The sequence below is a fragment of the Dendrobates tinctorius genome, unplaced genomic scaffold (assembly GCF_039654945.1).
Source record: "Dendrobates tinctorius isolate UK_male_01 unplaced genomic scaffold, ASM3965494v1 ptg000176l, whole genome shotgun sequence".
NCBI lineage: Eukaryota > Metazoa > Chordata > Amphibia > Anura > Dendrobatidae > Dendrobates > Dendrobates tinctorius.
In genome coordinates this window covers 356265-382178 of record NW_027361843.1, presented here as the reverse complement: position 1 = coordinate 382178, position 25914 = coordinate 356265, and the positions used below count along the sequence as shown (strand labels likewise).

General features: G+C 42.0%; 1 protein-coding gene across 2 annotated transcripts in view; it reads right to left on the bottom strand.

The window, feature by feature from the left end:
• Positions 1 to 25914, bottom strand: part of PHTF2 (putative homeodomain transcription factor 2) — a 205396-nt gene that overhangs the window by 111277 nt on the left and 68205 nt on the right. For both annotated transcript variants that reach the window (XM_073551406.1, XM_073551407.1), the window contains exon 2: positions 16863 to 16933. In XM_073551406.1, coding sequence (XP_073407507.1) covers positions 16863 to 16907 — 45 coding nt within the window. In that variant the 5' untranslated portion in view covers positions 16908 to 16933. The remainder of the gene's footprint in view (positions 1 to 16862; positions 16934 to 25914) is intronic.

Below are 25914 nucleotides of genomic sequence, written 5' to 3'. Positions count from 1 at the left end.
CTGCATTGTTAGGTCTGGTGTCTCTCATTTTCCTCTTCACAAATCTATGGGGGTTAAGGTCAGGCGAGTTTGCTGCCAATCAAGCACAGTGATACTGTTGTTTTTAAACCAGGTATTGGTACTTTTGGCAGTGTGGACAGGTGCCAATTCCTGCTGGAGAATGAAATGTTCATCTCCAAAAAGCTTGTCGGCAGAGGGAAGCAAGAAGTGCTCTAAAATGTCCTGGTAGACGGCTGCGCTGACTTTGGTCTTGATAAAACACAGTGGACCTACACCGGCAGATGACTTGGCTCCCCAAACCATCACTGATTGTGGAAACTTCACACTAGACCTTGGAAATCACGGTCCCAGAGTCTGGAGGAAGAGTGGAGAGACAGACAATCCAAGCTGCTTGAGGTCTAGTGTGAAGTTTCCACAATCACTGATGCACCTGAAAAGCAAAGTCGTCACCCATACCATGTCCTTGTTTATTGGTAACTTCAGATACGGATGATGGATACCATTCCAAGATATACACATTTGAAATCCAAAATAAACTCTTGCCCTTACTCCATTTATCACAATGTCTTCAGTAGGTGAAGAATTACCAGTAAAAGAGATGGCACCATTCATTTAACTATCAATAATTAGTACATCCCTGAGCAGAGGTGGTCATCAAGAAAAAAAAGAAAGACAGCAGATTGTTATATTTGGTAGGTGGGTTGTGCACTCATACCCCCATCGAGCCCTGTTTGCTTCATGATCTAATGATTCATTTTGAAAGTGGTTTGAAAAAGTGTATAACCACAAGGGTGTGAAAAAGTCTATCATTGTAGAAACCCTTTATAACCAAGTTACAGAGGACACTGTATAAAAGCTATTTCACACAACATAGGATGCAGCAAAGAGCTAGCCAATATAGCAACCAACAAAAATTGTTCCAGCTGTATCTGGAATCAATAAAGAGCCATCACAGACTTCTAAATTGGCCGCAACCTCAAAAAGCCATTGGAGTTAAGAGCTGGATCAGATTTTTAATAACAGGAACATTTTGTGATAAATGGCGTTATGTCAGCATAAGGCCTGAGAGGGCAGGACTAGAAATAGGAGTCAGTGCAGGTTTGGGGCAACGTCCATGTCATGCCCTGACAACTCAGGCCCTGCAATAGCTCAAAAACATGAATTCAGTCTTATCCAGAGTTTTCCTTGGATTTCTAGTAACATTTCAAATGTAAAATCATCACTAGTTAACTGGCTTTATATTATATGAAGACCAAATGGAAGAAAATACACTGCCTATGTGAACACTAGTCACTGTACATAAAGTAAATCATAGCCACATACAGTGGGGCAAAAAGTATTTAGTCAGTCAGCAATAGTGCAAGTTCCACCACTTAAAAAGATGAGAGGCGTCTGTAATTTACATCATAGGTAGACCTCAACTATGGGAGACAAACTGAGAAAAAAAAATCCAGAAAATCACATTGTCTGTTTTTTCTTCATTTTATTTGCATATTATGGTGGAAAATAAGTATTTGGTCAGAAACAAGCAATCAAGATTTCTGGCTCTCACAGACCTGTAACTTCTTCTTTAAGAGTCTCCTCTTTCCTCCACTCATTACCTGTAGTAATGGCACCTGTTTAAAACTTGTAATCAGTATAAAAAGACACCTGTGCACACCCTCAAACAGTCTGACTCCAAACTCCACTATGGTGAAGACCAAAGAGCTGTCAAAGGACACCAGAAACAAAATTGTAGCCCTGCACCAGGCTGGGAAGTCTGAATCTGCAATAGCCAACCAGCTTGGAGTGAAGAAATCAACTGTGGGAGCAATAATTAGAAAACGGAAGACATACAAGACCACTGATAATCTCCCTCGATCTGGTGCTCCACGCAAAATCCCACCCCGTGGGGTCAGAATGATCACAAGAACGGTGAGCAAAAATCCCAGAACCACGCGGGGGGACCTAGTGAATGAACTGCAGAGAGCTGGGACCAATGTAACAAGGCCTACCATAAGTAACACACTACGCCACCATGGACTCAGATCCTGCAGTGTCAGACGTGTCCCACTGCTTAAGCCTGTACATGTCCGGGCCCGTCTGAAGTTTGCTAGAGAGCATTTGGATGATTCAGAGGAGTTTTGGGAGAATGTCCTATGGTCTGAGGAAACCAAACTGGAACGGTTTGGTAGAAACACAACTTGTCGTGTTTGGAGGAAAAAGAATACTGAGTTGCATCCATCAAACACCATACCTACTGTAAAGCATGGTGGTGGAAACATCATGCTTTGGGGCTGTTTCTCTGCAAAGGGGCCAGGACGACTGATCCGGGTACATGAAAGAATGAATGGGGCCATGTATCGTGAGATTTTGAGTGCAAACCTCCTTCCATCAGCAAGGGCATTGAAGATGAAACGTGGCTGGGTCTTTCAACATGACAATGATCCAAAGCACACCGCCAGGGCAACGAAGGAGTGGCTTCGTAAGAAGCATTTCAAGGTCCTGGAGTGGCCTAGCCAGTCTCCAGATCTCAACCCTATAGAAAACCTTTGGAGGGAGTTGAAAGTCCGTGTTGCCAAGCGAAAAGCCAAAAACATCACTGCTCTAGAGGAGATCTGCATGGAGGAATGGGCCAACATACCAACAACAGTGTGTGGCAACCTTGTGAAGACTTACAGAAAACGTTTGACCTCTGTCATTGCCAACAAAGGATATATCACAAAGTATTGAGATGAAATTTTGTTTCTGACCAAATACTTATTTTCCACCATAATATGCAAATAAAATGAAAAAAAAAAAAAACAGACAATGTGATTTTCTGGATTTTTTTTTCTCAGTTTGTCTCCCATAGTTGAGGTCTACCTATGATGTAAATTACAGACGCCTCTCATCTTTTTAAGTGGTGGAACTTGCACTATTGCTGACTGACTAAATACTTTTTTGCCCCACTGTATACTACTAGAATGATGAAATGTCTAGAGCAGGGGTAACAACCTGCAAAAATCCAGCCTGCCTTCCTCTACACAACTGTCCAGTACTCCCCTCTAGTGATGAGCGAGCATGCCTGGATATCATGTTGTCTGAGGACGCTAGGGTGTTATCAGAGTATCTTTAGTGTGCTCGAGTAATATGTTCTAGTCCTCTTGGTTGCATCAATCGCGGCTGTTAGACAGTAGCAACACTTGGGGATTGTCCAACAAACAGGCAATCTCCTCGTGTTGCGGTCGTCTAACAGCCGCAAATCATGCAGCCAAGAGGACTTTAACATACAGTCATGGCCAAAAGTTTAGAGAATGACACAAATATTAAACTTTCACATGATCTGCTGCCCTCTGGTTTTTATGTGTGTTTGTCAGATGTTTTTATCACATACAGAAATATAATTGCAATCATATTATGAGTAACAAAAGGTTATATTGACAGTTAAGGGGGTTTTACACTAAGCGATATCGCTAGCAATATCGCTAAAACGTCACTGGTTTTGTGACGTTATAGCGATATTGCTAGCGATATCGCTATGTGTGATACTTACCAGCGACCGGCTCCCCCGCTGTCCATCGCTGATCGCGCGAGAATGTCCGGCTCCATTTCTCGTCGGGCGCTTCCTGCTGAGACTTCCTGCTGTGACGACGAGCGACGCGTGGAGGCGGGCGGGAGGACGTCAGGATCGCTGTGTGTGAAAGGTGAGTATCATGCGCTGCGTCGCTGCTGCATCGCTGTGAGATCTTTCTGTATGAAAGCTCACTAGCGATCATTTAGCGATGCACCAGCGATCCTGACCGGGTCGGATCGCTGGTCAGATCGCTGGTGCATCGCTAAATGTAAAAGGGCCTTTAGAATGAGTTAATGCAGCAAGTCAATATTTGCAGTGTTGACCCTTCTTCTTCAGGACCTCAGCAATTCTCCCTGGCATGCTCTCAATCAACTTCTGGATCAAATCTTGACTGATAGCAGTCCATTCTTGCAAAATCAATGCTTTTATTTTGTCTGAATTTGAAGGTTATTGTTTGTCCACCCGTCTCTTGATGATTGACCACAAGTTCTCAATGGGATTAAGATCTGGGGAGTTTCCAGGCCATGGTCCCAAAATCTCTATGTTTTGTTCCCTGAGCCATTTAGTTATCACCTTTGCTTTATGGCAAGGTGCTCCATCATGTTGAAAAAGGCATTGTTGATCGCCAAACTGCTCTTGGACGGTTGGGAGAAGTTGCTCTTGGAGGACATTCTAGTACCATTCTTTATTCAAGGCTGTGTTTTTAGGCAAGACTGAGAGAGAGCCCATTCCCTTGGCTGAGAAGCAACCCCACACATGAATAGTTTCAGGATGCTTGACAGTTGGCATGAGACAAGACTGGTGGTAGCGCTCACCTGGTCTTCTCCGAATAAGCCGTTTTCCAAATGTCCCAAACAATCGAAAAGGGGATTCATCAGAGAAAATGACTTTACCCCAGTCCTCAGCAGTCCACTCCCTGTACCTCTTGCAGAATATCAGTCTGTCCATGATGTTTTTTCTGGAGAGAAGTGGCTTCTTTGCTGCCCTCCTTGAGACCAGGCATTGCTCCAAGAGTCTCCGCCTCACAGTGCGTGCAGATGCACTCACACCTGCCTGCTGCCATTCCTGAGCAAGCGCTGCATTGCTGGTAGCCCGATCCCGCAGCTGAAACACTTTTAAGAGACGGTCCTGGCGCTTGCTGATCTTTCTTGGGCGCCCTGGAGCCTTTTTGGCAACAAGGGAACCTCTCTCCTTGAAGTTCTTGATGATGCGATAGATTGTTGACTGAGGTGCAATCTTTCTAGCTACGATACTCTTCCCTGTTAGGCCATTTTTGTGCAGTGCAATGATGACTGCACGAGTTTCTTTAGAGATAACCATGGTTAACAGAAGAGAAACAATGATGCCAAGCACCAGCCTCCTTTTAAAGTGTCCAGTGGTGTCATTCTTACTTAATCATGACAGATTGATCTCCAGCCCTGTCCTCATCAACACCCACACCTGTGTTAATGGAGCAATCACTGAAACGATGTTAACTGGTCCTTTTAAGGTAGGGCTGCAATGACGTTGAAATGTGTTTTGGGGGATAAAGTTCATTTTCTAGGCAAATATTGACTTTGCAAGTAATTGCGGTTAAGCTGATCACTCTTTATAACATTCTGGAGTATATGCAAATTGCCATTAGAAAAAATGAAGCAGTAGACTTTGTAAAAATTAATATTTGTGTCATTCTCTAAACTTTTGGCCATGACTGTACAGTATTACTCAAGCACGCTGAAGATACTCTGATAACACGATATCCAAGCAGGCTCGCTCACATCCCTACTCCCCCCCCCCCCTCAGAATCTGCTTCCCTACCATAAATACTTTGACACTTGCTCTCCAAATCACATCTTACCATAAGTGGACTTGATCTTCTCCAATCCCAACGCATTCTAAACCTTACTGATATGTTTATCCCATCCTTAAGCCATTTCTTGAACTTAACACTAACCACTGTCATCTTCACTTCTTCCTTTAAAAATGCCAAAAATCACACCCAATCCTAAACTAGGATCACACTGACTTTTCTGGAGCAGATTCAATAGAAAATCCTTCTCAAAAAAACACTTTAAAAAAATGCCTGGAAGAGAAGGAGTTTCTTGAGCTTATTTTTTCATGTACTGTGTCACAGTCACGGCACATGCATGGAGAGCCCAACAAACAGGCTCTCCAGGCATGTGCTGTGACATAGCCGCAACACATGCAGCAGCGGCGACGATCAGCTGGCGCGATCCAGGAAGCCAGGTTCCCTCTGCAGCTTATTCGGTAAGCGCTATAGCTTACCAAATAAGAGGGAAGCCGAACAATTCGCTTAATTCTACTGACCACTTCACTCAACTGAAATCAGCTTAATCAAAATCATTAATGATTTGCATTTTGGCAAAAAGATTATTCTATGTCCCTCCTTCAAGGCCCGTCCTCCACGTATGAAAAAGTTGACCACTCCAGCTTGTTACAAACTTCCTCAATCCCCTGGTATCATACACTTTGCCCTACCTGGGATCTCTTCATACTTGAATAGAACAATTACTTAGGTGACTTCATTGCCATTTCCTGGCACTCCCGACTCTTCTTCATCTACACTTCTGGCCTTGGAAAGCTCATAGAATAGCTTTCAGTACCACTTTTACGTTAGGTCACGTGAGCCCTGCCGCAAATCAGCACTGGCATCAATGTTTGGACATATAAGCAACCAAGAAGAAATGAGCGGCCAGCCGCAGCTCTCACTTCCTCTTGATTAATGAGAAGTCCAAAGGCAGGGACCATGACGAAAGCATTGAGATATCACATGAGCCCTGCACCCTAACATCCTTACGTAAGCCCAAGAACGCGACTTATAGGTCTTTATATTTTAACGGGACCAAACATTCAGAGTGAAAAGGGGTTGTCTTAGTAGTGAACAACCCTTTTAAAATTTAACTCTCAGGCCAAGATTTCAGCACTTTGATTTCCAGAGCATTTGTTGTATCCTATTTTTTCTCTTTATAAAACTCAATATCGAGAAATCCGAATTCATTATCTTTTGCACCATCTCACTCAACTCCCTAGCAGACATATCTGTGTTAAATGGTTCACACTTTCCCTAATCTTGCAATTTGATGTCTTGGTAAAAACGGACTTTGCAGCATGTTTTTTCAACCTGCATAAAAAAAGCCTTTAGCAACGTCTGCTAATTCCCAACTCAAAAATATTTCATAAGTCTGCCCAGTCTTCAAATCTGAGTCAACAAAATTACTAGTACATGTCCCCTTCATCACGTGCCTAGACTACTGCAACAGCCTCTTCTACCATTCTTCACTGGCTGTACACTTCCCAATTCCCTAAAGAGGGAATTCAATTCAAATTACACTGCGTGCAGAATTATTAGGCAAGTTGTATTTGAGAGGATTCTTTTAATTATTGAATAACTATGTTCTCAATCAACCCAAAAGACTCAGATATCAAAACTTAATATTTTTGGAAGTTGGAGTGGGTTTTTTTTTTTTTTAGATTTGGCTATCTTAGGAGGATATCTGTTTGTGCAGATAACTATTACTGTGCAGAATTATTAGGCAACTTAATAAAAATCAAATATATACCCATCTCACTTATTTTCACCAGGTAAACCAATAGAGCAACACAAAATTTAGAAATAAACATTTATGACATTCAAAAACAAAACAAAAAAAAAAAATCAGTGACCAATATAGCCACCTTTCTTGACGATGACACTCAAAAGCCTTCCATCCATAGATTCTGTCAGTTGCTTGATCTGTCTACGATCAACATTGCGTGCAGCAGCCACCACAGCCTCCCAGACACTGTTCCGAGAGGTGCACTGTTTTCCCTCCCTGTAGATCTCACATTTTATGAGGGACCCCAGGTTCTCTATGGGGTTCAGATCAGGTGAACAAGGGGGCCATGTCATTATTTTTTCTTCTTTTAGACCTTCACTGGCCAGCCACGCTGTGGAGTATTTGGATGCATGTGATCGAGCATTGTCCTGCATGAAAATCATGTTTTTCTTGAACGATACCTACCGACTTCTTCCTGTACCACTGCTTGAAGAAGATGTCTTCCAAAAACTGCCAGTAGGTCTGGGAGTTGAGCTTCACTCAATCCTCAACCCGAAAAGGTCCCACAAGTTCATCTTTGATGATACCAGCCCATACCAGTATCCCACCTCCACATTGCTGGCATCTGAGTCGGAGTGGAGCTCTCTGCACTTTATTGATCCAGCCTTGGGCCCATCCATCTGGCCAATCAAGAGTCGCTCTCATTTCATCAGTCCATAAAACCTTAAAAAAAAATCAGTCTTAAGATATTTCTTGGCCCAGTCTTGACGTTTTATCTTATGTTTCTTGTTGAAAGGTGGTCGTTTTTCAGCCTTCCTTAGCTTGGCCATGTCCCCGAGTATGGCACACCTTGAGCTTTATGATATTCCAGTAACGTTGCAGCTCTGAAATATGGCAAAACTGGTGGCAAATGGCATCTTGGCAGCTTCACGCTTGATTTTCCTCAATTCATGGGCAGTTATTTTGCGCCTTTTTTTATCGACACGCTTCTTGCGACCCTGTTGGATATTTGCTATGAAACGCTTGATTGTTCGGTGATCACACTTCAAAAGTTTGACAATTTTAAGACTGCTGCATCCCTCTGCAAGACATCTCACAATTTTTGACTTTTCAGAGTCCGTCAAATCTTTCTTCGGACCCATTTTGCCAAAGGAAAGGAAGTTACCTAATAATTATGCACACCTTATATAGAGTGCTCATGTCTTAGACCACACCCCTCCTCATTAGAGATGCAAATCACCTGATTTACATAATTGGCAGTCAGCTTTCAAGCCTATACAGCTTGCAGTAGGACAACATGTATAAAAAGGATGATGTGATCAAAATACTCATTTGCCTAATAATTCTGCACACAGTGTATGAACAATGACTAAGAAGCCTGTCCATATAACCCGTCTCATCGATACAACGCTGTTAATTCTCCCATTAACAAAATATCCAGTCCTCATAACCACTCCTTTGTTCTCCTACTGACTGCTTCTCACAACAATGTCAAAACTTAAATCTCGTGCTTATCTTATGCTCTGTAAACTCACTATCCCAATAGGCGAGACTTAACCCCATCTTAAAGACCGATCTGTTCAATTAAGCCTGCAACATACAATAACCCCAACAGGGCAGGATCCTCCCTCCCTGTTTATAAGTATGTCACCTATACAGTGGTTAATTTCTACTATACGATATAATTATGTATTGCTATGTGTATGTAACATACAGTAAACACTTGTGCAGTATCATAGGCACTTCAAGGGGTATGCTCAAGTATGAACGTTATCCCTTATACATAGGATAGATGACAAATGTCCCAATCGCTGAGGGTCTAGCCGTTGAGACCCCCATTGATCAAGAGAATCAGTGCTTTGAAGAGCACCGTGTGATTGGAGCAAAGGTCAACCATTCATTTTTACAGGAGTGCCAGAGACCAGCCAACATAAGCGCATGGCTATCTGATGACAATACGGATGTTTTGTTGGGAGGACTTCTTAATAACTCACCTGCTGTAGGTATATTGAAGAGCTGTGCCTCAGCACATGAAGGTACATAAGGCACTACTGATTCATTGCACATACCGTTTCCATAATTTTACATTTACAAGCTGAATACTCAAACTATTTTGGTATTAGGCTTGTAGCCAGGTTAGAAAGGCACATTACTCTTAAATGTCATTGGCTGTGGATTACAAGAAATTCCATGTGAGCAACTCCAGCCCTGACATAAGCCGCTCATTAGTCTAGATTACACACAAAATGAATCACTGTATCGGAATATTGAAAACAGACAAACACAAAGTACGTGAGTATAGAAGAGACCGAGAAACCTGTGCTGTTAGAAAGAATACAAACACGACCCATAGAAATAAGCCAAATGTTACGTAGGTGTTCAGTGGGTACATTTCTACATTTTGGATGGGATAAATCACTAAACTTCTGACCAATTTCTTTTTTTGCTTTAAATTAAATATTCATTCACATTCCATTGTGAAAATAGCATTATTGTTCACAAGAGTACACTGGTTTTCTGAAATTATCAATGTTCATTGGGCCAAACTTACGCATGTAGCTTGAAGCAGTTTTAGGTGCATTTTATGTTTAGCCACAACTGGGATTAGATCTAAGAAGTGAAGTACAGTGCCATGTAAAAGTTTGAGCATCCTATTATTGTGAACAGTTCAGCAAGTTTGAAGATGAAATGAGCTCTAAATGGCCAAAAGTTAAAGATTACACATTCCCTTTGCATTTTAGACAAAACAAAAAAAAACTAAATTATATTGTATACTAGCTGAAGAGCCCGTTGTTGCCCAGGCATAATAACTAACAGAGAGCGGGCATGCCGAGGGAGAACGCGGGACGGCGTTTTGAGAGTGGAGCTGCGGAAGGAAAGAGCATGACAGTAGATGGAGAACTGGGATGCAGAGGGAGACTGCAGGGCTGCGGAGCGAAAGCGGGGTTGCTGACGGAAGGAGTGGGACGGCAAGTGGAGACAGGGGCTGCTGAGGGAGAAAGCGGGATGGTGATTGGAGAGTGGAGCTGCGGAAGGAGAGAGCATGACAGTGGAAGAAGAATATAAGTCTGTCTGCAGAACCTGCACGGCACAAATCAGATTAGGGAAAGCTGACAATGAATTGAGGTTTGCAAGAGATGTCAAAAGCAATAATAAAGGATTTTGGGGATATGTCAAAAGTAAAAGAAAAGTCAAAGATGCTATAGGATTTTTACAGGATGAAAATGATGAAATAGTAAGACAGGATGTTGAGAAGGCCGAGCTTTTAAATTCCTATTTTGCATCTGTTTTCTCTCAGAAAGGAAATGTAACATCAACCGTTCTTCACTGTCCTATTAATGGAATAGAAGAATCCAGGATATCTATAAACAGAAAGATAGTGAGGAAACACTTAGCTAACCTAAATGAATTCAAGTCTCCAGGTCCAGATGAATTACACCCCAGAGTACTGAAGGAGATAGCAGAAGAAATTTTTGAACCCCTCTCCATAATCTTTGAAAATTCTAGGAGAACAGAAGAAGTCCCAGAAGACTGGAGAAGAGCAAATGTTGTTCCTATCTTCAAAAAGGGGAAGAAGGTGGACCCAAGCAACTATAGGCCGGTGAGTCTGGCTTCTATACCAGGAAAGATCTTTGAACAAATTATTAAACAACATGTATGTCAGTACCTGGATAAGAATGAAGTGATTAAACAGAGTCAGCATGGGTTTGTAACTAATAAGTCATGTCAGACTAACTTAATTTCCTTCTATGACGGAATCACTGATTGGGTGGATCAAGGAAATGCTGCAGATATAGTATATCTTGACTTCAAAAAAGCATTTGACAAAGTATCTCATACAATCCTTATTGAAAAAATGACTAAGTATGGAATGGACAAGGCAACTGTTAGGTGGATTCATAACTGGCTTAGTGATCGGACCCAAAGAGTGGTCGTAAATGGCTGCACATCCAGTTGGAAGAATGTCTCAAGTGGAGTACCACAGGGCTCTGTCCTGGGCCCTGTATTGTTCAACATCTTTATCAACGATTTAGATGAAGGAATTGAGGGTAAACTGATTACATTTGCTGATGACACAAATCTAGGAGGGATAGCTAATACCAGAGAAGAGAGAGAGAGGATTCAAAAAGATATAAATAAACTGGAGAAGTGGGCAGCAACTAACAGAATGGTTTTTAACAGGGAAAAATGCAAAGTACTACATCTGGGCAATAAAAATGAAAAAAGCATATACAGAATGGGAGGAATAGGGCTAAGCAACAGCACATGTGAAAAATACTTGGGTATACTAATAGATCACAGACTGAATATGAGTCAACAGTGTGATGCAGCAGCAAAAAAGGCAAATGCAATTCTAGGATGTATTAACAGAAGCATACAGTCTAGATCACGTGAAGTCATTATTGCCCTCTACTCCTCTTTGGGCAGACCTCATTTGGAATATTGTGTCCAGTTTTGGGCACCACATTTTAAAAAAGACATCAACAAACTGGAGCAAGTTCAGAAAAGAGCGACCAGACTGGTGACCGGTCTGCAAACCCTGTCTTATGAGGAAAGGTTACAGGATTTGGGAATGTTTAGTTTGCAAAAGAGAAGACTGAGAGGAGACTTAATAGCTGTCTACAAATATCTAAAGAGCTGTCACATTGTAGAAGGATCAACTTTATTCTCATTTGTACAAGGAAAGACTAGAAGCAAATGGGATGAAACTGAATGGATTAGATATTAGAAAAAACTTTTTGACAGTTAGAGTGATCAATGAGTGGAACAAGCTGCCACGAGAAGTGGTGAGTTCTCCTTCAATAGAAGTCTTCAAACAGAGGCTGGACAGACATCTGACTGGGATGATTTAGCGAATCCTGCTTTGAGCAGGGGGTTGGACCAGATGGCCCAGGAGATCCCTTCCAACTCTACGATTCTATGATTCTATGGATGAAGAGCTGGGCTGCAGATGGAGAGAGCGGGACGGCCAGTGGAGAGGGGGGTTGAAGAGGGAGAGAGCATGACGGCGAGTGGAGAGCAGGACGGCAGTTAGTTACTTAAGCTAGTGTGTATGTGTATACATCTATGGCAAAAATTAAGAGACCACTGCCAAATTTTCGGTTTGTCTGATTTTTCTCTTTATAGGTATATTTTTGAGCAAAATGTAAATTGCTCTTTTATTCTATAAACTACTGACATGTCTCCGAATTACCAAGCAATAAATTTTGTATTTATTTTCAGAAAATGAGAAATGGTCAAAAGAACAAAAAAATGCAGTGCTTGCAGACCTCAAATAATGCTAAGAAAACAAGTTCATAATCATTTAGAAACAATACTAATGTTTTAACTCCGGAAGAGTTCATAAATCAATATTTTGCGGAGAAATCATGATTTTTAATAGCAGCTTTCATGCATCTTGGCATGCTTTCCACCAGTCTTTCACAGTGCTTTTGGGTGACTTTATGCCACTTCTGGTACAAAAACATAAGCAGTTCTTCTTTGCTTGATGGCTTATGACTATCCATCTTCCTCTTGATTACATTCCAGAGGTTTTCAAGAGATTGAGCTGGCCATGACAGGGATTTAATGTGGTGGTCCTTCATCCACACATTGATTGATCTAGCTGTGTGGCATGGCGCATTGTCCTGCTGGAAAAAACAGTCCTCAGAGTTGGGGAACATTGCCTGAGCAGAAGGAATCAACTGTATTTCCAGGATAACCTTGTATGCGGCTTGATTCATACGTCCTTCGCAAAGATTAACCTGCACAATTTCAGCCTTGCTGAAGCAGCCCCAGATCAAAACTGATCTTCCTCCAAATTTCACAGTGGGGGCAAGACGCTCTGGCTTGTACGCCTCTCCAGGTCTCCGTCTAACCAGGTGTTGGGCAAATCTGAACATTAGACGTATCAGAGAAGATCACCGTACTCCAGTCCTCTATGGTCCAATCCTTATGGTCTTAGGCAAACTTCAACCTGGCTCTTCTTTGCTTCTCATTGATGCTTTACATGACTTGAGCCCTGCCTCTAGGAGCCTGTTACAAACTGTTCTTGCCGTGCACTTCACACCAGCTGCCATTTGTCATTCCTTTTGTAGGTCACTTGATGACATCCTGCGGTTGCTAAGTGACATTCAAATAAGAGGATGGTCATCACGGTCAGTGGAGAGTCGCTTTCGCCCTCTGCCCGACTGTAGCTTTGTTGTCCCCAATGTCTGCTGCTTGACCTTGCTGTAATGGACTGCAGTCTTAGAAATTTTAAGGATGGAGGCAACATGACGCTCACTGTTTCCCTCTGCTAGTAAAGCCAGAATTGAGCCCTTCTTTTCCTCACTCACTTCTCAACTCCTTTGGCATGGTTAAAAGTTATTTTTTCATTCCTATTATTCCTATTTGGGATATCACTAGCATTTGTTTTGCCATCCAGCTTGTCCTATTGCAAGAGGATTGTGAACACCACAGCAGGGTTTTTTTTATACTTTCCTTTGTTAAATAAGATTTGGTTCAGGTGATCCCCTAATCAGAAGCACATTAAGTAGAATGAGGTGTACTCTGGTTGGAATTCAACTGACACTGGAATGGAATGACTGATTTTTATGAAACTGTGCAGTGGTCTCAATTTTTGCCAGAGCTGTGTGTGTGTGGGTCCTGCTGCTAGATTGTTGCCCTCCTACGGCCCGCTCCACGTCTCCTTGTGTACTGACCTGTCTCTTGGTAGCGCCTCCAGCCTCTGGACACTATGCTGACAGACACAGCAAACCTTCTTGCAACAGCTCGCATTGATGTGCCATCCTGGATGAGCTGCACTACCTGAGCCACTTGTGTGGGTTGTAGAGTCTGTCTCATGTTACCACGAGTGTGAAAGCACAACCAACATACAAAAGAGACCAAAACATCAGCCAGAAAGCATTGGTACTCTGAGATTTTTCTCTCTCTCTGAGACTTGAAGTTACCTTTTAATACAAGTAATTTAATGTCCATCATGCTATGACCAGGGATACAAAAATGTTTTGCCACAGGTAGATCCATTCTTTTTTCTCTTATTGTGTGATGATGAGAATTCATCCTTGTTCTCAGTTTTTGCCCTGTCTCCCCCACATACAGACTCTCAGTAGGACATTTAGTACAAATAATTAAGTACACCACATTAGATGTGATGCAGCTGAAAGTACCTGGGATCTTGTAGTCCTGATGTGAGTTGGGGATATTTATCTTGTCCGTAGTCATTATAAATGGACAGGTTTTACATTTTTTCTGGTTGCAAGCATGAGCAGTAGACCATGAGCCCCACAAAGCCTCCCCATGTAGGGCACGAGTCCCACACAGCCTCCCCATGTACAGCATGAGCCCCACACCCCAATAAAATAAAAGTTTATATTCACCTCCCGTGACGGCTCTATTCCCGCAGCTGTGATGTGGTGGAATGACACGTGATGCCCCGCGCTTAATCAGCACTGGCGTCACCGTCTCCACCATCAGTCAAACTGAACATGAAGAGGAAGTCCGGCTGCAGCTGATTTCTGACTTCCTCTTCACGTTAAATTTGTCCAAAAGCGGAGACAGTAACGTGAGCGCTGATTGGGCATTGGTGTCACGTGTCACAAAAGCGCATCACAGCTCCAGGAAGAATGAGTGCTGACACTGCGGTAACGGTACCAGCACCGTAGAGGAGCATAAGCTTTATTATTTTATTGGGGTCAAACATTTAGTTTACAAAGGGGTTGTCCTAGTAGTGGGCAACCCCTTTAACCCCTTAACGACCAGGGGTATTTTGGTTTGGCATTTTCATTTTTTGCTCTCCTTCTTCCCAGAGCCAGAACTTTTTTATTTTTGGTCAAAATTGCCATTTGAGGGCTTGTTTTTTTGTGGTACGAGTTATACTTTTGAACGACACCATTGGTTTTACTATGTCCTGTAACAGAAAACGGGGAAAAAATTTCAAGTGCTGTGAAATTGCTAAAAAAGTGCAATCTCACACTTGCTTTTTTATTTGTCTTTTTTGCTAGGTTCACTAAATGCTAAAACTGACCTGCCATTATGATTCTCCAGGTCATTACGAGGTCATAGACAACAAACATGTCTAGGTAATCTTTTATCTAAGTGGTGAAAAAAAATTCCATTCCAAAAAAGCCATTTTCCGAGACCCGTAGCGTCTCCTTTTTCGGTATCTGGGGCCGGTGAGGGCTTATTTTTTGTGCGCCGATCTGAAGTTTTTATAATCCTCCATTTTGGTGCAGATACGTTCTTTTGATTACCCGTTATTGCATTTTAATGCAATGTTGCAGCGACCAAAAAAAACCGTAATTTTGGTTTTTCGATTTTTTTTCTCGCTACGCTGTTTACCGATTCGATTAATTCTTTTTATATATTGATAGATCGGGTGATTCTGAACGCGGCGATATCAAATGTGTACATTTGATTTTTTTTTTTTTTTGAAAGGGGGTGATTTGAACATTTATATTTTATTTTTTTTAAATATTTTTAAAAAGATTTTGTTTTTACTTTCTACTTGCTTCAATAGTCTCCATGGGAGACTTGAAGCTGAAGTTGTCTGATCGCCTCCGATACATAGAGCAGGGCTGCTCACTTGCTATGAGCGCCAACCACAAGGTGGTGCTCATACATGCAGCAATGACAACCACAGGTTGTCATGCCAACCCGTCGGCAACCCGCGGTCATGTGACATGGGCGCCGATGGGAGCAGGAAGCACTTTATTTTGAACATTTCGCAGTAAAACTAATAGGAAGCTTATTCAAAGACAACTTGAAGCACCGCATGTCTACAATTTCTGAGCAAAAGTCAGTACAGCGGGTGTATACAAAGACGACTGAAGGAATGAAGATTTTCCAAGTAAAAACGCCAGCATCTTTTATTTTACAAAACATATTTAGTTAATTAACCTTATCTAATGAAAGTCGCAGTTACTTCTCCGAGCTCACTAAATGTGTAATGTAATCAGCAAGAAGAAATTAAACTGATTACCTAAAAGACCAATTCCTCTTCAGTGCCGCAGCCAATGCGCGCGCCGTGCTTATTCACACGCTAATCTAAAGTGGAATGTTGTTTTCACTCACTGAATGCCTAACAGGCATCACAATCACAACAGGTACGACCGCATTACCTTACTGAGCGCAAATTCTACTCCAAACCACATAATGATCAGCACTGGATACCTGCTGGAACGTTACAGGATGAACGTGGGGAGCCACTAATGCCAAAAATAAATAAATCCTCAGATTTTCCACCAGGATGTAAACACATGTCACAGTAAGCATCAGTACACACATACAGTCACGGAAAAGATGATCAGGTGTCTCGTGTTTATCAGAAGGTCTGAGAATAACATGGGGAAAAAAAAAAAAGAAAAGATAAACGAACACCATATTGTTATGAATACGGCTACGTTCACACTGCTGATTCTCTCAGTGGAAAATTCGGCTGTGAAATTTGCATCAGAAACACATGGCTGACCTTCAGGCTCCTCCAGCTGATCAGGAGATAGAAGCCATGAAGATAAGCCCCACTGAACACAACGGGACTCAGTCTGAGGACAACCTTCAAATAGATTTTGGAGCAGAATACACGCTGAAATTTGCGAGAAAAAATACTCCACGTGAACGACTCTAAACAGCAATAAAAATCAACACAGTTTCTTAGGTGAACGCCAATCAGCCACATATTAAGCGATTCGACCGCACATCACTAGGTCTGGTCTTCTCTCAAATCAACCAATTTTAAACCTTCACTAAGAAACATGCATACAAAATAGAATCAAATCCACAAAGCTCCACAAAGAAGCAAATGTTCTTACCTTTTTCTGATACCAAACTATTGCATCTGTCACTTTGGACGCCATTTATTCTACGCATTTGACATCTTAGGCTGCAATGAAAAAGAGAGACATTTACTTCCACTCTGGCGTGAGGATCCAGAGCTCAGTTACCTGCACACCAGGGGCGGGTGTCACTGCTTAGGTTACACCCTTCCTCATTACTATTTTACTAATGTGATCATTATACTGCCTTACATCACCACCATACTTTTGCAGAAACAGTGGGGATAAAAAACAGTATATTACACACATACTGTATATCCATATCTCTACATCTACCTGTAGTGAGTATATTACAGTATATAGCTATATATCTACAGAACTTTTATTCACCCCATGCAGATAAAATATAGAACATACCTATCTTTATAATACAGTATATTTTACATGATATATACATACAGTACATATATACATATACAAAACACTTCAAGACCAAAGAGCTGTCTAAGGACACCAGGGATAAAACTGTAGACAAGGCTGGGATGGGCTACAAGACTATAGGCAAAACAAAAAACACAAATATCCTAAAAGAAAAAATTACTGCAAATAATGCATGAAGGTAGTAATAATAATAAAAGGGTATTTAGTAAACATAATTTTGATCAAAATAATGTACAAGCCATCCCGCGACGTCAAGGCAACCCTTGTGGGACAGTCCTAACTCTAGTATTTAAAACTTTTCCACTTGCCAAGTGATGTGAATGTGAACAAGGACCAAGGGACTGAACCACTAGTAACAGCTTAGGCCAGACAGGATGGTTTTCCCAGCTCAGAAAGAAGGCGGTCACACCCTTATATGCACAGAATGAACACTGAAATGAATAAACAACTGGAGTTGGGTCTTGTAGTGACCTAGCCAGTCTCCATTGCTGAACCCAATAGAAAATCTTTGGAGGGAGCTGAAACTCAAATGTTGCCCAGTGGCAGCCCCGAAACCTGAAAGATGTGGAGAAGATCTGTATGGAGCAGGGGTGGGCAATTAATTTTCCCGATGGGCCACATGAGAGACCATGACTGTTGTGGAGGGCCGAACCAATAGCTTGAAATTAATTCTACTCAATATTAATTTATTAATATTAATTGTATCACTTAATATTGAGCAGAATTAAGTATACTAACCCCCCTATATATATCTTTGACCCCCCCCCACAGCCCCTTATATACAGCACGAGCCCCACACAGCCTACTACATATGCGGCACGAGCCCCACACAGCCTACTACATATGCGGCACGAGCCCCCACACAGCCTCCCCATGTCCGGCACGAGCCCCCACACAGCCTCCCCATGTCCGGCACGAGCCCCCACACAGCCTCCCCATGTCCGGCACGAGCCCCCACACAGCCTCCCCATGTCCGGCACGAGCCCCCACACAGCCTCCCCATGTCCGGCACGAGCCCCCACACAGCCTCCCCATGTCCGGCACGAGCCCCCACACAGCCTCCCCATGTCCGGCACGAGCCCCCACACAGCCTCCCCATGTCCGGCACGAGCCCCCACACAGCCTCCCCATGTCCGGCACGAGCCCCCACACAGCCTCCCCATGTCCGGCACGAGCCCCCACACAGCCTCCCCATGTCCGGCACGAGCCCCCACACAGCCTCCCCATGTCCGGCACGAGCCCCCACACAGCCTCCCCATGTCCGGCACGAGCCCCCACACAGCCTCCCCATGTCCGGCACGAGCCCCCACACAGCCTCCCCATGTCCGGCACGAGCCCCCACACAGCCTCCCCATGTCCGGCACGAGCCCCCACACAGCCTCCCCATGTCCGGCACGAGCCCCCACACAGCCTCCCCATGTCCGGCACGAGCCCCCACACAGCCTCCCCATGTCCGGCACGAGCCCCCACACAGCCTCCCCATGTCCGGCACGAGCCCCCACACAGCCTCCCCATGTACGGCACGAGCCCCACACAGCCTCCCCATGTACGGCACGAGCCCCACACAGCCTCCCCATGTACGGCACGAGCCCCACACAGCCTCCCCATGTACGGCACGAGCCCCACACAGCCTCCCCATGTACGGCACGAGCCCCACACAGCCTCCCCATGTACGGCACGAGCCCCACACAGCCTCCCCATACAGAGCATGAGTCCCCACACAGCCTCCCTATACATGTACTGCATGAGCCCCAGTTTCCTCATATACTACATGAGGCCCACACAGCCTTCTAATATACAGCATGAGCCCTACAGTCTCTCTACATACTGAATGAGGCCCCGCACAGCCTCCCCATGACAGTATACAGCCTTCCCATAGCCACATCCATGTGCAGCATGACACCCCCCATAGCCTCCCCGTGTGCAGCATGACACCCCCATAGCCTTCCCATGTGCAGCATGACACCCCCATAGCCTCCCCGGGGGCAGCATGTCACCCTCATGTTCACCCCCATATTCATACACATGAAAAAACAAAAAACACCACCACATACTCACCTCGGTCCCATTCCCAGGCGCCCTGCTTCTGCCTCTGTTGCTGTCTCTGATGCGCTAACTCTCCGACGGTACACAGCTGACGCAATGACAGGGGAGAGAGAGAGAGGGAGAGAGAAAGAAAGAGCGAGAGAGAGAAAGAAAGAGCGAGAGAGAGAAAGAAAGAGCGAGAGAGAGAAAGAAAGAGCGAGAGAGAGAAAGAAAGAGCGAGAGAGAGAAAGAAAGAGCGAGAGAGAGAAAGAAAGAGCGAGAGAGAGAAAGAAAGAGCGAGAGAGAGAAAGAAAGAGCGAGAGAGAGAAAGAAAGAGCGAGAGAGAGAAAGAAAGAGCGAGAGAGAGAAAGAAAGAGCGAGAGAGAGAAAGAAAGAGCGAGAGAGAGAAAGAAAGAGCGAGAGAGAGAAAGAGAGCGAGAGAGAGAAAGAGAGCGAGAGAGAGAAAGAGAGCGAGAGAGAAAGAGCGCGAGAGAGAAAGAGAGCGAGAGAGAAAGAGAGCGAGAGAGAAAGAGAGCGAGAGAGAAAGAGCGAAAGAGAGAAAGAGAGAGAAAGAGAAAGAGAGAGAGAAAGAGAAAGAGAAAGAGAGAGAAAGAGAGAGAAAGAGAGAGAAAGAGAGAAAGAGAGAGAGAAAGAGAGAGAGAAAAAGAGAGAGAGAAAAAGAGAGAGAGAAAGAGAGAGAGAAAGAGAGAGAAAAAGAGAGAGAGAGAAAGAAAGAGAGAGAGAAAGAGAGAATTTCGGGTTAAATGAGTGTCTGGAGGATCCGTCAGAGAAAAAAAACGTTGCAAGCTCCGTTTTCAAATCTTTGAGGATGGTGACGGACAGCAACTTTTGGCAGATCCGCAAAAAAAACGGATGCAACGGACGGCAATCCGTCACAATCCGCCAATAATGGAAGTCAATGGGGAAAAAAAACGGATCCTCAAAACAAAATAGCGGATCCGTTTTTTTCAAAACCTGGCGGATTGTGACTGATTGTAAAAAACTGAAGTGTGAAAGACGCTTTAGGCTACCAAGCACAACTTTATAAAGTAAAAGAGCAGAACAAGAACAATAGTGGTGCCAGTTTTAGGGACTGAAAGGACCTTCAAAGGTTACCTTCAATGATCTCAACAATTTTTGCTTAACAAGTGAATACTTTGGGGACAATAATTTTAGTCTTCATTCACACCATATCTCCAGTAAGCGCAGAGTCGCCCTTCTAGGATTTGTTTCACAAGGATCTTATAACATCAATAAAATAAATAAAAAAATAAATATTTTATAATGACTTTTCGTGACCATAGAAAATAAATTGCAGCACAAACAAAATCTTAAAAAATTCCACAGTTTATTAAATACAAAGTAAAAAAAATGCCAAAAAACAACATGACAAACGATATGAAAAGAAAGTGCGTGTCATTTCTTTAAATCAACTTCTGATGGAAACTAATCCAAATTAGGCACTACCCAAGCTAAAACCTAGTGTGCAAATAACCTCAAGTGGACAAACCCTCTAAATTCATTATATATTCCTTATACATGTTAGTGACGCCCCCAATACTCCGCTCATAACGCTGTATATAAAGTACACCAACCAGAACACAATAGGATGATATAATATCCACACGTACATATTACACAAGCATTATGAATACTGTGCCATAAAACCTATTCATCTACACATTGCAATGTGTTATAGGGAAATAATCAGCATACCTCCTGTCTCTAGCTGCCAAGACTGAAAAACAAGGACAAATCTGATTTTTTTGCATGGTCACTGATAGGAGCACATAAAAAAGCAATCTAAACATTGCCAACCAAAAACCATTTCCCCATTGATTGCGTCATTAGTGATTTTAGAATGAAGGTATCATTATCCAAAACAGATTCCTGCATTAAAAAATATATATATATATATACGGTCTATGTTTTGGCGACAAAATGGCTAAAGATAAAAGCAAAACCTAAAAAAGAAAATCCATTATTGCAGCTAAAAGTCCAACTTAGTAATTTGTGTTCGTTTAAGGCAAAAAATAAAGAAAAAAAAAAAAAAAAAAGTACGCGAGTGTGAAAGGGATCAAAAGTAAAAATAATTTTATTATGTAAATGTCCAGAAAGGACAAAGATAAAAACACTTAAAAAGTCAACAGACGGCAATCAGTACTATGTACCCTCAAAGAGGTAACAACCTACCCCCCTTGCCAAAAATGTATCACAGAACAGAGCACTTTTTAAAATTAAATTCAGTATTGACGTAAAAGGACATTTAAGTGCCAGTTCCAAACAATGTATAGACTATCAAGCAATAAACAAAAATCTGGTATTGCAAAAACACCTAAAAAAAGAAAAAAATAATATACTCGGTATAATAAAACAAGAACATCAGAGATTATAAAGGTACATCGAACACAACTGTAATAATAAACCCTTTAATGGGGAAATAAGCACTTAAGATCTGTAATGAAAAGAAAAAAAAACAGCATATTTGACGATGCGAGCATGGGTATAGGAAAAACCTGTCATTTGAGGCAGAAGGAGGGTGAAACCCCATGTGTATCACCAGTAGACTTGTGGCTTCATCAAGGGTAAGGGTACTGATTGATTGCTGCCTATTGGCTTAAGCGTTTTTATCTTCAGCCTTTTTGAGCATTTGCATAATAAAATTATTGTACTTAAAAAAGTACAAGTATAAAAAAATATATATACGGTATTTGTAATTATGGAGATCTCTTTTGAACTCATACTATTTCTTTTAAATGTTTAAATAAATAGGTATGTGTTAAGTGGATTACATTAATAAACATGCCCTTTTAGCTTGCTTTTTTCTATAACTAACTGGATTCCTCGCGAAAAATTCCAGAATACTTTTCTATTTTTTTTTTAACTCTTAAGTTTATGCAGTTCATCACAAAAATTTATATGAGTGCTCCAGGGGTGACTTTTTCCCCTTTGTTAGCAATTTTATGCATGTATCTACAGTGGCTTGTGAAAGTATTCATTCCCCCCTGGGTTTTTACCTATTTTGTTACATTACAACCTGTGTTTAAACATTTTTGTAATCCAATTTGTTCAGTAATAAATAGTTTAAGTTGGTGAAGTGAGAAAAAATGTAGTATGTGTCATGTGCATATGTATTCACCCCTTTTTCTATGAAGACCCTAAAAATTTGTCTGGCGCAAACAATTACCTTCATAAGTCACAACCCTAATGAAAGGAAGTTCACCTATGTGCAATCTAAGTGTCACATGGTCTGACAGTATATACACACACCTTTACTGAAAGGCCACAGAGGTTGCAACACCAATAAGCAAGAGGCACCACCAACCAAAAAACACCATGAAGACCAAGGAGATCTCCAAACAAGCCAGGGACAGTTGTTGAGAAGCACAAGTCAGTGTTAGGTTATAAAGAAATATCCCAATCTCTGACTATGCTCCCAAAGCACCAAATTAATCAAATGGAAAGATCAAGGTACCACAAACCTGCCAAGAGAGTCGCCAACCAAAACTTTCAGCCTGGACAAGGAGGGCTTTAATCAGAGAAGTACCAGAGAGGTATTGTGGTCAGATGAGACCAAAAATCTAAGTTACTTTGCGGTATTGGGATTTTTCAGTGCCCATGACAGTAACACCTGAGAAAGGATTCATCCATCCAAGACAGGAAACCCACTGAAATAAAGGGTGGCATCTCTCTTCCACGCATTAGTTGGTTTATAGTTATAGAGCATGAGAGGACCTCCAAATAATTATTAGTACACACCTACACCAAATTATCATCACACTAAGTTTAATCACTCCACCTGAAAAAGTGCACCCACAACCAGTGACAGGGGGGAATATGTGAGTGATGTCATGGGATCTGGAAAATCCTATTACTGGTAAGTAACTAAGACACTTCCCTTTACCCATGACAGCACACCTCAGAGATTTATATTGGCATTGACTGGTCTGTCCCCCAGCAGTAATACCGACGGAGATAAAAATAATTTCCTATTTAGGGCTGTATTAATTAATTTGACCACATCCTTCCAGAGAGATTTCACTATTGGACAAGTCCACCATGTGTGTGCCCACTATCATTACACCCCCTAAAACAGTTGCCTGGGATTTTGTGGTAGATATTGTGTAGGAAGCTAGGCACATAGTGAATTCTATGAAACAATTTAAGGGACGTCTCAATAAGTGAAATTTGATTGCTACCCTTCACAATATTTTCGTAGCACCTGTACCACCTTTGTGGTGTGAGGGAGATTTGTAAATCTGCTTCCCATTGCTCCATAGACTTCAGTTTCAAGCATTCTCTACGTATTTGGCCCTTTATTTTATTCCTAACCCTCCTCCTGTTATATTTTAATATATTGTCCTGCTGAGCCTTTTTTCTGAATCATTATTGTTTTGATATTCAATGTTAATAAAATCGTTTTTTTTGTTTTGTTTTTTTTACAAATATGCATTGTGTATCATGTTTTAGGTCACCTACACGAGACAAAAAAACTGACTGGCACATCCAAACTAATGTGAATAGGTGCATACCAAGAGGAGCTACCCCCATATACAATATACAAAGAATGGTTGCACTCTATCATGCTAAGGCATGTCAATGTGGAATATATGCAATTAGAATTGCAATACAGCTTTAGAATTATAGAAAAAAAAATATATGAGACTCTTAGCATAAAATTTGGCCACCTTGACGTTGGCTGGTGGGCAGATAATATTTGACCAAATTTTATGCTAAGAGTCTTATATATGTTTTTCTATAATTCTAAAGCTGTATTGAAATTCTAATTACATATATTCCACATTGACGCATGATAGAGTGCAGCCATTCTTTGTATATATGTTTTAGGTCACCATTAGTTGGTTTATAGTTTATAGAGCAAAAGAGGACATCCAAACAATTATTAGTACACACCAGGGCTGTGGAGTCGGTAAGCCAAACCTGCGACTCCGACTCCGACTCCAACTCCGACTCCACGACTCCGACTCCCACACATATTGCTTATATTTAAGTGAAAAATTTATTGTAGTACAATGTGAACCTCAGACATTTAATCATTTTTATGATCCAATAATCAAGATATTTAGATAGAACAGAATATATATTGGTGTACTACCCGGTTTTCATTCTTTTTGGTACAGATATGATATGGATAGACAGATATGGATAAATGGATATATAGATAGAGCAGATTTCTAATCTGCTTTTGCTATTGAAAACATTATCTATGAGCTCAAAAACCTTTCAGGTGATGCCGTTTTTTTAAAAAGATGATCAGCTTTTGCAGCTGAAAAACGTATCCTCAAAAAACACAGGAAAAACGCTGTGTGTGAATGTAGCCTTAGATCAGGAATATAACAGCCATTTATAGGACATTTCATAACTTTCCCAAACTCCTATGAAAAAATATTCAGCACATCCTGCATTGAACTACTGTACCCAATTTATTATATATTTTAGGAGTCGGAGTCGGTCCATTTTATACCGACTCCACCAAAATGAGCACCGACTCCGACTCCACAGCCCTGGTACACACCTACACCAAATCATCATCACACTAATTTTAATCACTCCACCTGAAAAAGTGCACCCACAACCAGTGACAGGGGGAATTTAAGGGTATGTGCACACGCTGCGGATTGGGGTGCGGATTTGGCCGCGCGGATTTTGTAAAATCCGCACGTAAATCTGCAGGTCGAAGGACCTGCAGATTAGCCTGCGGTTTTTCATCTCCACAATGGAGGAGATGGCAAACCGCAGCGGACATGTCAATTCTTTCTGCGGTTTAGAAACCGCAGGAAAACCGTGCGGAAAAATCCGCACCATCTGCACTGCTGTTTTTCATATCCATAGGATATTATGGTACTGTACACCGCAGCAGAATCCGCAGCGTGTGCACACACCCTTAGAGTGCTGTCATGGGTTCTGGAAAATCTTTTTACTGCTAAGTAAATAAGACCTTTCCCTTGACCGCACCACCTGAGAGATTTATATAGAATAACAATCCACCTTAGTGAGGGACCACTGCTTGTAGAATCCTTCTACCGAAAGATAAAACAGTCATGGAGGATGAGTCCAGTCAGTAGTTTTTATAGAAGGTTAAAACGGAGAGCACTACGTTGCTGCCTTACATACAGTTGAAGCCAGGAGTTTACATACACTATATAAAAAAAAAAAAGACACATAAGTAGGCATGCTTTTCTCAATATCTCACATGAAATCAGAATAAACCTTTCCCGTTTTAGGTAAATTAGGAATACCATAATTACTGATATTTGCCAAATGCCAGAATAATGAGAAAATGTTTTAAGGCAGTTTTATTACTTACTGCAAAGTCAAAAGTTTACATCCATTTCATTAGAGTTTGGTACCATTGCCCTTAAACTGAATGACTTGGGTCAAACGTTTGGAATATCCTCCCACACCCTTCTCACAATTGTTGGTCAGAACTTGGGCCCATTCCTCCTGACAAAACTGGTGTAACTGATCCAGGTTTGTTTTCGCCTTCCTCGCACCTGTCTTAAGCAATGCCCATACATATTCAATAGGAACGAGATCAGGGCTTAGTGATGGTTACTTTAAAAGATTGATTTTCAAGCAAAAAAGGAAGCACACTGTAGCG